The sequence below is a fragment of the Aphelocoma coerulescens genome, unplaced genomic scaffold (genome assembly GCF_041296385.1).
Source record: "Aphelocoma coerulescens isolate FSJ_1873_10779 unplaced genomic scaffold, UR_Acoe_1.0 HiC_scaffold_123, whole genome shotgun sequence".
In the NCBI taxonomy this organism is placed as follows: domain Eukaryota; kingdom Metazoa; phylum Chordata; class Aves; order Passeriformes; family Corvidae; genus Aphelocoma; species Aphelocoma coerulescens.
Genome location: NW_027183480.1, coordinates 495,634 through 511,768, shown reverse-complemented (window position 1 = coordinate 511,768; position 16,135 = coordinate 495,634). Strand labels below are relative to the sequence as shown.

Sequence of the window (16,135 nt, the reverse complement as noted above, 5' to 3'; positions counted from 1 at the left end):
TAATCTTTCTCACTGCTGAAGGGTTAACACGGTGTCCTTATATCCTGATGCTTATAAATAATTAAAGACACAGCAGAATTCTTCACTAAAATCTACCATAGTCTTTTCCAGAACTGATTTCTAATCCTTTCCAAGACAGCTGCACAAGTTAATATTAAAAAAAAAGTGCTGAACCATATTTCACAACTTGCCAGCTGCCTGCCAGGGCAGAGGGGTGCATGGTTCTGGCAGGGAGGGCACAGCCTCAGCACCAGCCTGCTTGGAGAACCTCCTCTGCTCAGTGCCAGTGCCTCAAGCAGCAGTGCCTCAGGAAGGAGCATTCCCAGCCCATCCAAAAGGACATAGGCATTTACTGGTCTGGCCACAGGGAGGGGGTGAGTGCTGCAAGGGGGAGGCTCTTGCACAAGTCTGGAGTGGGCAAAGAAGGCTCAACTGAGAAGGAATGGCCACCTCAGCCCCTCTCCTTCATTACAGCTCTGCACCTTCCCCTACCTGTAGGTCATAGGGAGAGGTGACAATGGGCACTGAGGGAATCAGTTGGCTGAGCAAGCTGGCGGGCAGAAGGTCCAAGAAGCTGACTTGTAAAAAAAACCAAAACCTAGAAAGGTTAATCGTGATTAACCACATATCAGAAATGCCTTCCTCTCTAATGGTAAAGCCACTGACACACTTTTTCTCCTCTTGCTTTGTCATTTATCTCGTAAATCAACCCATCTGCTTTCAAACCAAACGTGCCAAGTAAATATGAAGATTATTAGGAAGCCTTTTTATTTCCCTAGAGCCAATTAAACAGCTGGAGGTTACATTTTTTTAATATTGCCAAGCTGTTACCAGGCGTAACAAAAGGCAGTTGGCTGCACACACAGCCCCGCAAGGTTTCACCGGGCTGATGCAGCAAAATCAAGGAACTTGTGCCTTGCAACCAGCTGCAAATGCCGGAGACGCACCGCTGATTTTATGGCAGCTGTCACACCAGAAGAGCTGATCCTCCCAGACAGTGGAAGTACACAATTAGGTCACATTAAACATCGAGAAAATGCCACAGCAGTTCCCCATGCCAACTACAAGTGAGTGACACTGGAAAACAGTTCCTAGCTGGCAAGAACCATCCCAGCATCAGTGCATAATTTCTGCTAAAAGTTTACAGATGAAGTCTGAGGGTGCAGAAGCGTGAGCAATCACCCAAACAGAGGGATTCATAACGCTTTCCCACAAGGCAGAGAAGTGAGACAGGCGAGCACCAAAGACTGGTTTATCCCCCCTGGGAAGCCACCGCTACCTCCTGTTCACAGAAACAGAGGGGCTGGCTACAGCATTCCTTCAGGAGGGTTTCCTTTAGGGCCAGAATAACAAGATGAAGCAGTGATGCTCACAGCAGAAGCTTCAGACTTGTGAAGGCTTTTTTTCCACGTACAACACCAAGCTCCTAGCCTTACCACAGGAGCAAAAGTATTTGCAGTGTCCTTACCATTGCACCCACACACTACAAAGTACGTCCTTGGCCAGAGGTGGACTAGCGAGAAAAGCACAGCCCACTCTGCTTACAGAAAGCCTTTTTGCATCCTGTCAGCACCACCTACATTCAGCTTAGTCCAGTCTTGCAAACCTGAAATCAAAGGTAGTTATGAAAGGTAGCTGTTGTCACAGGTAACAGACATTCTGTTGCACAATATTTGGTGCTCGCCACAAATTGCACTGAAACAACTTCTATGCCATTGCCACAACAGTGGTAATTATTTAAAACATGAATAAAAGGGCTCTGTACAGGAGGGCAATGCTGCATGGGGAGAGAACACACCACACCATGTAAACTTCAACACTGTGAGAAGTGTCAGTCTATGTCTTTTTACTCCCATATACTCCCATGTATCTTGAAACTACTTGTGGAGTCTACTGATTACAAAAGCATGGTAATTTTGCCTGTGATCAAAGACATAGCAATGATGCAGCAGCAAGCAGTGCACCTCAGGGAAATGTTACACAGTTTTTGGGATGGTAAGTGGGCAGCACAGCTTTCTCAGCACATGAATTAACACCTCAATTCTTTAAAAGTTTCCATTTTACCAGTTTCTTCACCAGGCTTTTTCAGTAGAAGCACTAGTTGTCACGATCAGCAGTCCTGCTGCAGTATCTCCTCTGCACGCATCCTCACAGAGCATCCCCATGCTTCGCTCCCAAACACAAGAGCAAGGCTATTCTTTACACTTTTAGGTCAGCCCTTTAGCACAGGCCAGGAGCAGCATCTCCTCCCAAAAGCAGCTGTCAGAAAGGCACAGGCAGATATGCATGCAGGAAGTAACCTCCTGAGGTACTGCTGCTGCACTGCCCATGACCAGGGGCTGAGAGCAAAGCCATGCACCAGCACATGCTAAGAAGCAAGCTGAGGGCTTAGAGGAAACAACCAACCTCCAAGATATTTTGAATTGTGAAACAATTTAAGCTACAGCCCAGAACAAAGACGTCAAAGTTATGACACCCTCATAAATCAGATTTAGTCTGGTCTGTCATGGCACAAGATTACAATGTCACACTTTCACAGAATGGTTAAAGATTGGAAAGGGACCACTGGAGGTCACCTAGCTCCCAGACATGCAAGGGTCCCCCAAAGCAGGTTGTTGAGGATTGTGTCCAGATACCTTCTGAATACCTCCAAAGAGGGAGACTCCACAACTTCTCTAGGCAATCTGTTCCAGTGCTTGGTCATCCACGCAGTAAAGTTCTTGCTCATGTACATCAGTTTCTGCCCGCTGCCTTTTGTACTATTGTTGGGCAAAACCCAACCAGAGCCTGGCTCCATCCTCTTGGCACTCTCCCTTTCAGATACTGATAGACTTTGATGAGGTTCCCCTCTCTGGCGTCTCTTCTCGAGGCTGACCGGGGACAGCACCCTCAGCCTTTCCTCATACATGAGATTCTCCTTAATCATCTTTGTTACTCTAAGCTGGACCCTCTCCAGAGGCTCCATGTCTCGCCTGTCCTGAGGAGCCCAGAACTGCACACAGCACTCCAGATGTGGCCTCCCCAGGGCCGAGCGAAGGTGTGGGGTCCGTCCCTCCCGGGGAGGCTCCGGCGGCCTGCGTGAGGGCCGGGCAGGAGCGGGGCGCGCCGGCTGCTCCCTCGCGGGGCCGCGCTGGGCTCGCAGCGCTGCGGCTGCCGGGCCCTCGCTCCCGGCAGGGCCCGGCCTGGGCCCCACCGCCCGTGCGGGAGCACCGGCCGCCAGACCCGCCTCCCGGGACACAGCCCCGCTCCCGCCCGACCCCTGCCCCGCTTACAACACCTCGAGCCATAAGTGACAGCTGGGCTTCGCAGGACCGAGCGCGATGGAAAAAGGGAATCCAGCCGAAATACACGTGGCCTCACACTCCCAAGCTGTAGGGTGGTCTGATGAGAGCAAGAGCTCATCAAGACAGGCCCAGCCTAACCTGGGGGAGACCTGGGACAGAGGAGCTTGAATGTCCCATACCTGGGAAAGCAACAAAAAGCCTTAACCAAAAATTATTTAATTCGTTTATATTCAGCATAAGTTCTCCTCCCTACCTCCCCATGCCCTCCCCACGACCCCAGCCAGCCTGGGTTTTGTAGAGTAATTTTAGGGCTCCGTGTTTCTGACCAGATCTCATCTACTGTGACATGTGAAAGAGCCCAGTGAGTGGAAGGCTCCAGCCCACAGATAGCCAAGAAAATCTAAGATTTCCTTGCTGCTCATGCAGTTTTCTCAGACTGTTTGTCAAAAGTTATTGGTGGCTATTTTTTAAATGAAAGGAGTAGAGAGAAAATAGCTTTGCAGCATATTGGGCTAGCAGATTGTTCAGACTCTGTACAGGGACAATAAAGCTTTTAGGATCCTTTGATTGACATATATAATGAATGTAGCTGTCAAACTTTTGTGCAGCAATTTTATTTTGTATTGGCAAGCTATTTCACTGGCCAGGGTTTTGCATAAAAGGAATAATTCACATTGTTGTGGTGCTGCTATTTACAGAGCCTAGAGGACAGTGGCATCACTACAATATAAATATTAATATTCAAATTTCTTTTGAAATACATAATTCTGTATGCAACCTATCTTACGTGCACATCTTCACACAGGGAGAAAGGCATTGGTCTGCAGAGAGAAGGGGGCCTGGAGCCGCTGGGGGTTGTTGTTCATTCACTGATTCATTCTGTAGCCTTTGAAAAGCCACTTAGTTACTCTGCACTTTAATGTTTCTCTCTGTGGAGCAGAGAACAAAGCCTCAACACAAACTGCCATCACTGTTACCAGTCAGAGTGGCAGAGGTCACAGAGCCAGCATGGGGTCAAGGGGCTGCTCTGAGCAGCCCGTGTGTGCACAAAGCCCAGGACAGCTGTGCTCTTCTCAAACAGCTGCTTTCTCCTGCCGAAGCAGCGGCAGGATCAGCTTGGGCTACCTAAGACAGCAGTTGCTGCTTGCCCACTACCTTTCTTTGATTATGAACAATAACTTGCCAAGAAATCACTAGCCTCAGAGAAAACAGGCAGAAAGCAAACGAGAGGGCAAAGCAAAACATAAAGGAGAGAGGGGGAAAAAAAAATCCATATAAACAAGGATGACTCTCACACTCTATTTGCTATGCAGTCAAGCCCACAAGTGGGTTGTGTATCTGAAGGTGGAAATACAAAGACATGTCCTGTTCCCTGGGGAAAGGTAAGCAACTTCTCAAATTATCTTTAGAGGCTGTTATTAGCCTTGCACTAGCACTGACATACCCTGTGCCCAAAGCCACAGCATGCACACACTGTATCCATAAAAAGAGATATTCACAGCTCTGCAGCTCATAGAAGTGCTGTGCCCGTGCTCTGGTACCAGTATCATTTAAAACAAAACAAAAAAAAAAGTTTGAGTAGCAAGTGAGCGCATGGAAAGGACTTGAACGGCAAGAATTTGGAAAGAGCATGGGAATCCAGCTTGGGGTGCTGAGGTCAATGGGCACACAATTTTTTAAGAGTGTACCAGGTTTGTTTGTTCAGTCATTCCTATATTCATTTTCAATTCCAGAGACAGGAGCTTCATGTCTAGCCCCAAAATAACAGCATTGTCTGAGACAAAGCCAACTTGGTAAGGGGTACCAGAGCTTTTCCCAGCCCATTTATGTAATAAAGCATTATATACAACTGTTGGAAAACATACCAGTTTAAAAATTTTTTATATATGACTTTGGCCAGGTTTGCTCATCTTTGCCTCAGGGAAAGGGAACTGAAGCTTCTTTCCAGGGCATTGTTTCTCTAGGTGAGGCCTGATGGGTTTAGCATTTCAAAAGACTAGGAGTAGCCCCAATAAGATAAAGCCATTGAGGGAACATCACCAGAACAGATGTCAGCGGCCATCTAAGAACATCTACCCCTGAAGATCTAATTAACATCAGAAGCGAAGAAACACAGATCTAATAGGAGACCAGATACTAGGAACTACACAACTTGAGACCAATGAACACTGACCCAATTCGTTTCTATGAGTTTTGACTGTAAAAAAGATCTGAAAATTCTAGTAAAGGTCATGTGTCATGGAATGATTCTCTCGGCACACCCGGGCTATGTGTGGATGAGATGATTTCTGTGCTACATCCTGGCCAGAGAATAAAGTAGTGCCTTGACTCTCTAACATTAAAAATGTTGCTGGAGGCTTTTTTGTTTTTCCTGCAGTTTCGGTGACACAACCAGGAAGCAGAACAGGAGCTTTATGGCCCTGTTACTTGGGTCCTAAAATACAGAGAAAGAAGACAGGGCAGAGAGCAAAGAAGAAAAACAGAGCTTTGTCCTCATTCACATCATAGCCCTGTAAGGCTTTGACCAAAAGATATAACTGTATAGTGAAACATCTATGGGGGACTCTCTTGTCTGGCACAGAGGGGTTCTGCAGATGGACTTCCAGGGCGGGGAAAGAGTACCAAGTCGGCAACACAAATTACTTCAGGCCAAACTCCAATACATAACTATAGATTCCATAGATACATCCAGCCTTAAGCCCAGAAGCAATACAGGTGGGGAGAACGGAGCCTGGGTGATTTAAACTACGTGTTTAAGCAGTTCAAGGTAACTGGAAGTAGCGCTGGTGCCTCTGGGTTTCTCTGTTCGTTATTTAAGGTGAACATAAAAACACAGAGTGCAGGAGCCCAAGGATGTTCCTCACTGGCTTCAAGCTGGCAGTTTCCTAAAAGCAGTGCTTGTTGCTTTCCTTGGTTTGCCGACCAGCAGTGCCACCTCCCCTCCCTGCTGCCATGGAGCTCAGCCTTCCCCAGTGTTAACAAAATGGCACGTTACTCTACTTGGCCAGATTTTAGCTCTGAGAATTTCATTCTGAACAGTTCAGCATCTGCTTTAGCCAAAACAGTTCCACTATTTCCAGGAATATTATTAAAGGAAAAATAGACTGCTTGGCACATGTTACATAAATTCAGGCAACCTTTTACATGAGGATCTCTAGCTTCAGAAGGGAAATTTTGAAATCTGGCAGAGAGGTGACCTTTGTGGTAGAAATGTGTCTATCCCTATTAAAACCTACCTAACTTTGGCCAGATTATAGAGCAGGGAAATACTGCAGTTAAGGGCGCAGTAAAGAGTTCTGAGAATTGCACTTACTTGCTGTTTCTGCTGTGGGCAAGAGGTCCCTTATCTCCTGCAGAGCTGCAGCTTGTGCTCCCCCACTACCTTGGCCAGTTATGGCTGCACAGGTCCTCCATGGCTGGATGACGAAATTACAGAGCCAAGGGTGAGCAGAGAGACCAGCATTCCATCTGACGTCTACATACATTCCCGTAATTTTCTGATACAGGACAGCCCCATCTGTCACACAGCCCAGGTTCAACGGCAGCATCGCGAGTGCTGCGCAGGCACGAGGGCACTGCAGAAAACAAACTGTGACCAAAAAAGTCAGGGCAATTACAATACATAGATGCACAGCTGGAAGAATTAATGTCAAGCAGACAATGGCATTACAGATGTCCCCTAACAATGAGGGCTTGAATCTGCTGTCTCAGTAAAACTCTCTAAATTAGGTTTGTGTGCAGCATACGGAGAGTTTCTGAAAGAAATATAAATATAGGCCATCATTCTGCAAAGCTTCACAAACCCAAACCCTTGCATTCAGGTGCCATCTCACTGACTTTGCTGCAAAATCAAGGCCATTCACGTTAAAAGCACAGACAAGAACATCTGCTCAAACTGAACTTGTAGAAAAAAGCCCCAGTCCTAGGTAAGGCAGAACACACGTGTTTTAATTTTTAAAGTCACTATGACACAGAGACTTGTTAAGAAATGCACGTGCTTTTAGATGTATAGGGCTGCTGGAAGGAAAGGCTGAAGTTTTTTTACAAATGCCTGTAGCTCATAGGTTAAGACTACCATCAGACCGATATCCTTCAACACTCCAACTTCAATACCAAAATTGTAAGAACCTCCTGCATTCCATTCCCTAGTACGGTAACAAGACAAAGTCCTCACCCACCCTGGATCGTCCAAACAATAGAATACAAGGTTGAAACGAGCCTTGTGGTTTGAGGGGCACCTTCTGCCCAAAAAGCCCAACTGTGCATCCAGATAAAAATGAACACCACAAATAGAGAGTACAAAAACCACGGAACACCGCTTCCAGCAGGCGCCCTCGTCGGTATTTAAAGGCGTGGCTCAGGCAACAGCAACAAAGCCCCGAGGCAAAAAGCCTGGGAGGTCGGGGTTGGGTTTTTTTCCATTCAAGCCACACGTGTTCCCCAGCGCCCATTACCGGGACTCGCTCCGGGCTGGCGCCGTTCCACGGTGCGAGGGGACCGGAGAAGCCACGCAACCCACGGCACCGGCGGCACTCGGTGCCCGGGGGCGGCCCCGCGCCGGGAGAGCCCCGCCCGCCCCCGGCACCTGGACAGCTCATCCTCTGCACCTGACACACTGGGGCACCGGGCTTTCCTTCCTATGGATAACAGGGGAGAACGAGGGGGGGAAAGGATGATGGACAGATGAGGGGGAGAGGGGGAAGAGAGGGGAGTCGGGTTGGGGAGCAGGGAGAAAGGAGGGCTGGGGGGATCGGGGATGCACAGGGGAGCTGGGAGAGAGGGTGGGAGGCACTGGGGAGAGGGTAGGAGGGAGGCTGGGAGAGAAAGGGAGAGTGTGGGGGAGAGAGAAAGAAACTGGGGGGGTCTCTGCTTTCCTACCCCCCCGCAGATCCATCACCTTCATCAGCAGCTTGGGCCAGAAGCGGGGAATGTTGTGTTTGCGGTAGTTGATATAGTGCTCAAAGGCCAGCAGATACATCTCCTGGCACTTCTCAATCTTCTCGACACAGATCAGCCCCGTCAGGTCTGCGGGAATCAGGGAATCATCAGGGGATTGTGGAATCATGGAATGGTTTGGGTGGGAAGGGACCTTAAAGCTCACTCAGTTCCACCCCCCTGCCATGGCGGGGACACCTTCCACTATTCCAGGGTGCTCCAAGCCCTGTCCAACCTGGCCTTGGACACTTCCAGGGATGGAGCAGCCACAGCTTCTCTGGGCAGCCTGTGCCAGGGCCTCAGCACCCTCACAGGGAGGAATTTCTTCCCAATACCCCATCACAATCTCCCCTTTTCAGTTTAAACCTCTCCTTGTCCTGGCACTCATTGCCCATGGAAGAGTCCCTCTCCCAATCCCATACCTGCAGGGATTCTCCCTCCCACAGGGCTGAGTGTCCCATGCACCCCCTGGGTGTTGGGGTGCCCACCCCACAGACCCACGTCAGCCTGGCAGGGGGCCCCAGGGCACCAAGGGGACCTGTGCTCCTGGGTACCAGGGATTGGGGTGCCCACCTCATGCTCCTGGGACCCCTCCCAGCCTGGCACAGCTGCCTGAAGCTCTGGGAATTGGGGTGCCCACTCCAAACCCCCCCAAAATCCAGGGGGGGCACGGTTTCCCACCCAACACACCCTGAAGATGTTGTGAGGCTCTGGCATCAGGGTGCCCACCCAACACACCCCCAAGACAGTCAGGACTCTGGGCATTAGGGTGCACACCCAGTGCACTTCCATGTGCTGGGGGTTGTGGGCAAGGGGGTGCCAACACAACAATCCCCGTGCACAGCCTCTGGGCATGGGGTGCCCTCCCAATTCCCCCTGAAGCTGCTGGGGATCTCTGGCATCAGGGCGCCCACCCAACACCTCCCCAGGACAGTGAGAACTCTGGGCATTGGGGTGCCCACCCAACACCCAACCCTGATTCCTCTGGCATGGGGTACCCACCCCATTCCCCCACTACTGGTGTGCACGCACACCTGAGGACATGAGCAGCACAGCCTGGAGCAGGGCCACCTCGGTGTCATCCAGGTTGAAGGCAGAGAGGGACTTGCCACGGTGGCATTGGGGAACGTGGTGTGGCCGTGTCACCCCTGGGACCCCCACAGCAGATGGGTCATTGGGGGGGTGTGGTGTGACTGTGTCCCCCGTAATGGACAGTGGGGTTTGGGGGTGCAGTGTGACCGTGTCCCACTCTGGGACCCCCACGGTGGACAGTGGCAGGGGGTGCAGTGTGACCCTGTCCCCCCTCCCTGAGACACCCCGGGGGGTGTGATGTGACCCTGCCCCCCCTCTGGGGCCTCCATGTCACCGGGGAACACTCGTGGCAGGGCCAGTGCAGCAGCCAGAAGAGGAAGCTGCGTGACAGGGCCAGTGACAGGGCCAATGGCAGGGCCGGGGCCACCCGCGGGCACAGCTGTCCCCTTCGGTCACTGCTCACCCCTGAACCCTTTAGGGGTGACCAGCTCAAGGACGCTGGGCAATGTCCCAACCCCCCTCGACTGCCCAAGGACACCGGTGACATCCCAAACCCTGGCACTGCCACCATGTGTGTGCTGAGTGTGTGAGTGCTCAGCAGATCCTGGCTAGGGCTGGGGGCCAGGGTGGGGGACCGAGATGGTGACAGAGTCCCTCCACTGCATCCCCTCACCAGGAATTTCCGCTTCTGCTTCCAGTGGCTGCCCTGGGCATTGGTGCTGCGGTGGGCTTCTGTCACAAGGCGGATCAGCTCCCACTCCTCGGCGCTGGGGCGATGCTGCAGGGACTTGATCATCTCCTCCTTCTGCTGCCACTCCCGGTTCTCCTCGATCAGCTTCCGCTTGGCTACCCGCTTCGAGTCATCCAGCACCACTGCCGGACCCCCAGCATCAGCCAGGATCCCCCCACATCAGCCAGGACCCCCCATCCATGCATCCCACAGCTGCAGCATAGCACCCCATGGTGACCCCCCCCAGCCTCCTCCTGTGGCTGCTCTGGGCATCCCAAATTGCCCCATAGCACCAGGACCCCAACCCACCTCCCAAAAGCCCCCCACTATCATCTGGGATGCCCCCCAGTCAGCTAGGACCCCCCATTCATGCATTCTACCCCACTGCTGCATCACATACCAGCCCAGTCCTGCAGCTGCTCCGGGTACCCCAATGTGCCCCAGGGTGTCGGGACCCCAACCTGCCCCCCAGCCGAGCCCCCCCACGCCCCCCAACTCACGGTCCATGGCCATGCCCACGGAGATGCACTTCTTGAAGCAGCAGAGCTGGCACTAGTTGCGGGTGATCTTGTCGATGACACAGGAGTAGGTGGGGTGCAGGTTCTTCTGGATGGTCCGACGGAAAAATCCCTGGGGAGGGCATGGGGGAGTGACCCAGTGAGCACTGCTGAGCCCCCCTAGCCCCCTGCCCCAAGTCACCTTGCAGCCCTCACAGGCGATGCAGCGGTAGTGGTAGCTGGCGGCCTTGTCCCCGCACACCACGCACTGTTCATCTTTGTCCAGGTAACTAGGGATGTACCCTGCGGGGACCCCCAGGGCACCCCAGAGCAGGGACCCCCGCAGCAGGGACTCATGGGGTGCTCCATGACAGGGATTCCCATGACAGGGACCCTCAGGGCACCCCAAGTCAAGGACCCCTGGAACACCCTGTAGCAGGGACCTTCCCACACACCCCACATCAGGGATCCTCCAGGAATCCTGAGTCAGGGACCCCCTTGCATGCCTCACATCAGGGACCCTTGGCACATGCAGCATCAGGGACACCCCACACACCCCATGCCAGGGACCCCCAGTAAGCCCTCCCCTCCCTGTGCCTCAGTTTCCCCTCTGTCTGCACCCACTGTCTGCCCCACCACTACCCCTGCCCTGGCACGGGAAGGGTTAACACTGGGGGTGTGTGGGGGGGTGCCTGAGCCCCCCGCGCCAATAAAGCCCCCATTATCCCATTATCTGGCCGGGAACCGGCAGCGGGGGGGGTCCCTGTCCCCCTGGCACACAGAGACCCACTGTCCCTGTCATTGTCCGTGGTCCCCCCGCCTGGCAGGCCAGGAACCAGCCCCCCACCAGAGTCCCCCCAGCCTCCCCACCACCGACTGCTCAGGGAAACTGAGGCACAGATTGCCCATGATGCATGGGGCGGTCCCCAGCACCCTGGGCCCCTCATGTCCCTCCCGGGAGCCCACCCTTGTGTTTTGGGGGGGCTGGAATTGGGGATCCCCGAAGGGTGAGAGGGATGGGAAAGGGACCGGATGCCTGGGTCCCCCCTGCATGGAGCACCTGTAACTCAGGGGAGTGTCCCCAGCACCCCAGGACTGCCGCACCCACCCGGGATCCCACAAACCCAGGCGTGGGCACCCCTCGAGCCCACTCTGGCGCTCTGCAGGTGCCGGATGCGGGGGTCCCTGGGTGCTCCCTCCCTCCGGGAGCGGGGCGGGTGCAGGGGATGGGCGGGAGCCGGACGCTTGGGTTCCCCCCTGGCCCCCCATCGGGTCCCGCCGGCGCCGGCTGCTCCCCGCCGGGAATGGGGCAGGGCGGGGGGCAGTGCCCACAGGGCCCCCCTTATCGCCCACCCCAGGGCGCTGCCGCCCCAATGGCGGCACCCCGACCCACGAGGCGCCGAGGGGAATGTGGGGGACTGGGACCCCAGCAGACCCTGCAGGGATGTGGGGTGCAGGGGGGGACATGGGAGTGGGGTATCCATGGGACTCTGGGGTGCCTGGGGGACATGGGGACCTTGGGGTGTCTGCCAGGGACATGGGGTGTCCATGGGACCCTGGCGTTCCTGGGGTGCTCACAGGGGATAAGGGGTGTCCGTGGAACTCCAGGGGACCCGGTCGAGACATGAGGCATCCGTGGGACCCTGGGGTACCTGCATGGACACAGGAATCTTGGGGTGACCATGGGGGACAAGGGATGTCCATTGACTTTGGGGGACCCAGGTCATACATGGGGTGGCCAGGGGACCCTGGCAAGGACTTGGGGCCCCCAGGGTGCCTGCCAGGGACATGGGGTGTCCGTGGCACCCTGACTTGCCTGAAGAGACTTGGGGACCCCAAGATGTCCACAAGGAACACGAAGGGTATCCAGGGGTCCCTGGTAAGGACTCAAGGCCCCTGCAGTGCTCACACGGAGTGCCTGCAGAACCCGGCGAGCACATGAGGTACTCGGGGGACCCGGGGGTGCCCAGCAGGGCCATGGGGTGCCCGGGGGGGTTCGGGGGGTGCCGTGGGTCCCCGTACCTGACATGCTGCTCTTCACCAAACATTGGCTGCTCTTTCTTTTGCGCTTCCCATCCAGCCACCTACGGGAGGGGGGTGACAGGCTGAGAGGGTGCCCACGGATTCCCGCTGCACCCCCCCAAACTTCCAACAGCCCCCCAAAACCCCCCTCGAACCCCCTTCTCTGCTGGGAAATGGGCAGCCCCCACCCAGGGGTCCCAGTGCAGCGATGTCACAGGTGGGGTCCAGCCCGGGGGTGCGGGATGGGGGGGGTAGGAGAGGGCCCTGGGGACCCCCCCTACCCAGAACACCCCTGTCGGGACCCCCCCCTCCGGGACACGACACCGCCCTGGGGGGGCTGGGACCGAGCGGGGGAAGGGAAGGGAAGGGAAGGGAAGGGAAGGGAAGGGAAGGAAAAGGGTGGGGGAGGGGAAGGAAAAGGGTGGGGGAGGGGCTCCTTCCCAGTCAAAGACAAAATGTCCTTTTGGCTGAGCGGAGAAGTGACGTCATCGGGGCTCAGCCAATGGCGGGCGGCGGGGGTCCGCGCGCGCCCGTCCCCGCGGGGGGGGCCCGGGGCCGCGGGGATCGGCACCTGCGGGGGGGGAGCCCCGGGGACCCCGCATCCCCCGGGGCCGCTCCAGCCCAAGGGGACCCCGGGCCGCCAGCCCCCACCGGGGGCCCGAAATAGTCCCGGGGGGGGTGGAGGGTGAGGGGAGGGGGCGGCTGGGAGAGGCACGAGTGGGGGGACACCATGGCGGGGCACGAGTGGGGGCATGTGGGCGTGGGGACACAGGGACACCAGGGGATGGACCTAGCCGGTGACATGTGGGGGGCAGGGGGACACGCAGGACATGGGCACGTGTGGGGATACCCAGAACGTGACATAGGGACACTTGCGGACATGTGGGGTACAGCGGGGCTGGGGGACACCTGGGGTACGGGGATGTACAGGACATGGGGACACCCAGGTTCGGAACATGAGTGGGGACACATGGGGTGGACGGGGATATGGGCACAGGGACAAAAAGGGCACCCAGGACACAGGGACACACGAGGCATGGACATATACACAACCACACAGGGACACATGGGGACACAGGGGGTACCCAGGGCACGGACACATACGTGACCACGCAGGGATGCATGAAGGCACACTGGGCACGACGACGCAAGAGACACAGTGGGCACTGGGACATGGAGACACTTGGGGACACACACGGCATTCGGACACAGAGGGCACAGCCAGGTATGGGCCACACAGGGATGTGCTGGGACACGCCAGGCGTGGTGCCACACGTGTCCGCCGCATGTCCCCGTGCTGGGGTGGGAGCTCACCGGGTGTCCTCTGGCTCCAACAGCGGGTCCAGGGTGCTGGGCTTCTGTTCCATTCACTGCAATTCCATCAAGGAGCGCTCAGCACCGACCGAGGGGGCTCCGGCGCCACGCGGGGGGCCACGGCTGGGGGGCCACGCCGCGCACCCCATGGTGCCCCTCAGTGCTCAGCACCGCGCAGCATCCCGGGCTGGATCCTGCGGGACAGGGGGGTCAGCCCAGACCAGCCGTGGGGGACACAGAGGGGACACCCAGGGAAGGGTGTGAAGCCATAAGGGACCCCCAGGAGCTGTGGCCACCGGGGAGGACTGGGTGTGAGCATGCAAGAAGGGAGGGAAGGAGGAGTATAAGGGCAGGAGAAAGAGGGGGAGCGGGGGCCTCACCTGGGCCACGCCCGGGGAGGCCAGCCCGGCCGCAACCTCCCCAGGCTCTAAGGGAGCAAATGGCGGCAGGGGGCGAATTCCGGGGCTTCAAACACCTCGGCCCCACGCACCTGAGCCGGGCCCGGGACCGCCCCAGAGCCCCGGCCCCGCCCGGCCCCGGGGCCCGCCCTGCCCGGCACGGGGGCGGCTCCATCGCTCGGGGCCCCGCCCCTCTCTCCCGGGCCGGACCCGCCCCGCGCACCGGGGCCGCTCCCGGGACCGGGGCTCCGGGTCCTGCCGGCGGCCGCTGCGGGTCCCGGGCGGCGCCGCCTCTTCCCCGGCGGGATTGGGGCTGGCATCGGGACCGGGAGGAGCCGCTCCGGGACGGGCGCTGGGGCCGAGCCCGGCGCTGCCGCTCCTGCTCCGGCCGGCTCTCCGCGGGGAGCCGGGGCTGTGCCAGCGCCCGGGCAGCCCCGGGATCCCGAGCCGGGCCCGACGCGCCGGGCCGGGCTCCGCTCAGCCCTGAGCCCCTCCCGGAGCCCGCCTTGGGCCCCACGACGCGGCCCCGGGCTCTGCCGCCAGCCCCGGACGCGGCGCTGAGTCGCTGCTCCCGAGCTCTGCGTGAGGCCGGGGAGCCCGGCTTCGGGCTGTGCCTAAGGCAGGACTCGGAGCTCAGAGACACAGACTCGCCCTAGCCCAAAAAGCCCGCTTTGAGCATCAAAACACAGCCCTTGTGCTTTAATTCAGGTCCAGCAAAATGCAGCACTTCAGTTTCTCTTTGTGAGCCCAAACACACAGGACTGGCTCTCTTCCTCAAGCCCTGAAAACAGGATTTAGTCACTGTTTCGGAGTCCCAGCACTGGCCGTACCAACCTGCTCTCAGGACTCTGTAGATAGAGAAATGCTGCTAGGAAGGATTTTCTTGCTATTTTCTAAGTCTGTGAGAGACTGCACAAAATCCCAGCCCCTCCCAAGCTGCAGCTCCTCACACCAAACCTCGGGGGAATCCCTGGTGCTTCCAACACTGCTGCAACCCCACCTGGAGCTGAGCTTCCAAGGTGTCTAATCCACATGCAAGCCTGGATAGTCCAAAACCTGCAGGAAAAGAGGAGGCAAAATGAAAAGGAAAGGGGGGGAAAAAACCCAGAGTTTTGGGTTTTCCCCGCGTTTGCAACAGGATTGAAGGGCAGGATAGAGAGGTAAAGAAGTACCAAAGGCTGCAGTATTTCAGGTGATTCAGAAGGGAGAACCCATTAGTTACAATAGCATTAGTAAAGGCAAACATCTCCTATTCCCTCATTTTAAGGGGTTCAGTTGAAGCAAACTCCCCTTTTTCAGCATTTTAAGGGTTTAAATCCACACTTCTACCCATGCCCTGGCATCAAATCTCTCACAAGGGAGCGAGCCCAGTACATATATAACCTAATGCTGCCCAAGAGTCCATTACTTTTCTTGTTCTTATTCATGACACTTATGGCCCTAACTAGAAGCCCCAGCGGGAGCTACACCATTTATACTACTACTATTCTTCTCTTGCCTACTTAGTTGCCTACAGCATACTACCCAGGAATGACTAATGAACAATTACACATGTTAACAAGGAATTACCCAACTCACCTGCCTATGCTGCTGAGACAAGAAGCTTCTTCTCTTACCTGTTATCTACTCTTTTGGCAGGTGTGGCTGTAGTAAAAAAAGAAGGCACCTACAGAGCCCCTTACTCCCCTGGAATTTAAGTCAGAGCAGCCAAACAGCTACAACTCCTCCCAGTGCTTTTATCCCTGATGGTAAAATTGCCTCCTCCCTTTTCCCGGGCATTGTGGGAACGAGAGGTGGGCTTGGCCAGGGGTATATTAACCCCAGTCCTGGGTAAAAGAGGCCCATTTCCTCTGTGGGGTTAGTTGGGGTAAGGGTGTCTTCTTATTTCTGTGAAGGGGGTCTTTTGGGTTTTCTCAGCTTTTT

General features: G+C 55.9%; 1 protein-coding gene across 8 annotated transcripts; it reads right to left on the bottom strand.

The window, feature by feature from the left end:
• Positions 1–4,069: 4,069 nt before the first annotated feature.
• On the bottom strand, positions 4,070–15,932 carry LOC138100650 (thyroid hormone receptor alpha-like). Of its 8 annotated transcripts, none has more exons than XM_068998519.1 (9): positions 15,829–15,932; positions 13,815–14,008; positions 12,501–12,562; positions 12,057–12,130; positions 10,681–10,781; positions 10,482–10,611; positions 9,925–10,124; positions 8,182–8,309; positions 4,070–6,700 (listed from the first exon to the last, which is right to left on the bottom strand). In XM_068998519.1, exons 2-7 carry the CDS (start codon positions 13,865–13,867, stop codon positions 10,098–10,100), a joined length of 447 nt encoding a protein of 148 aa, XP_068854620.1. In that variant the 5' UTR covers positions 13,868–14,008; positions 15,829–15,932; the 3' UTR covers positions 4,070–6,700; positions 8,182–8,309; positions 9,925–10,097. The 8 variants fall into 8 exon arrangements, 6 of the variants coding, with proteins under 6 accessions (XP_068854620.1, XP_068854622.1, XP_068854624.1 ...); XM_068998521.1 differs by having other exon boundaries at positions 10,695–10,781; XM_068998523.1 differs by lacking the exon at positions 10,681–10,781.
• Positions 15,933–16,135: the final 203 nt, after the last annotated feature.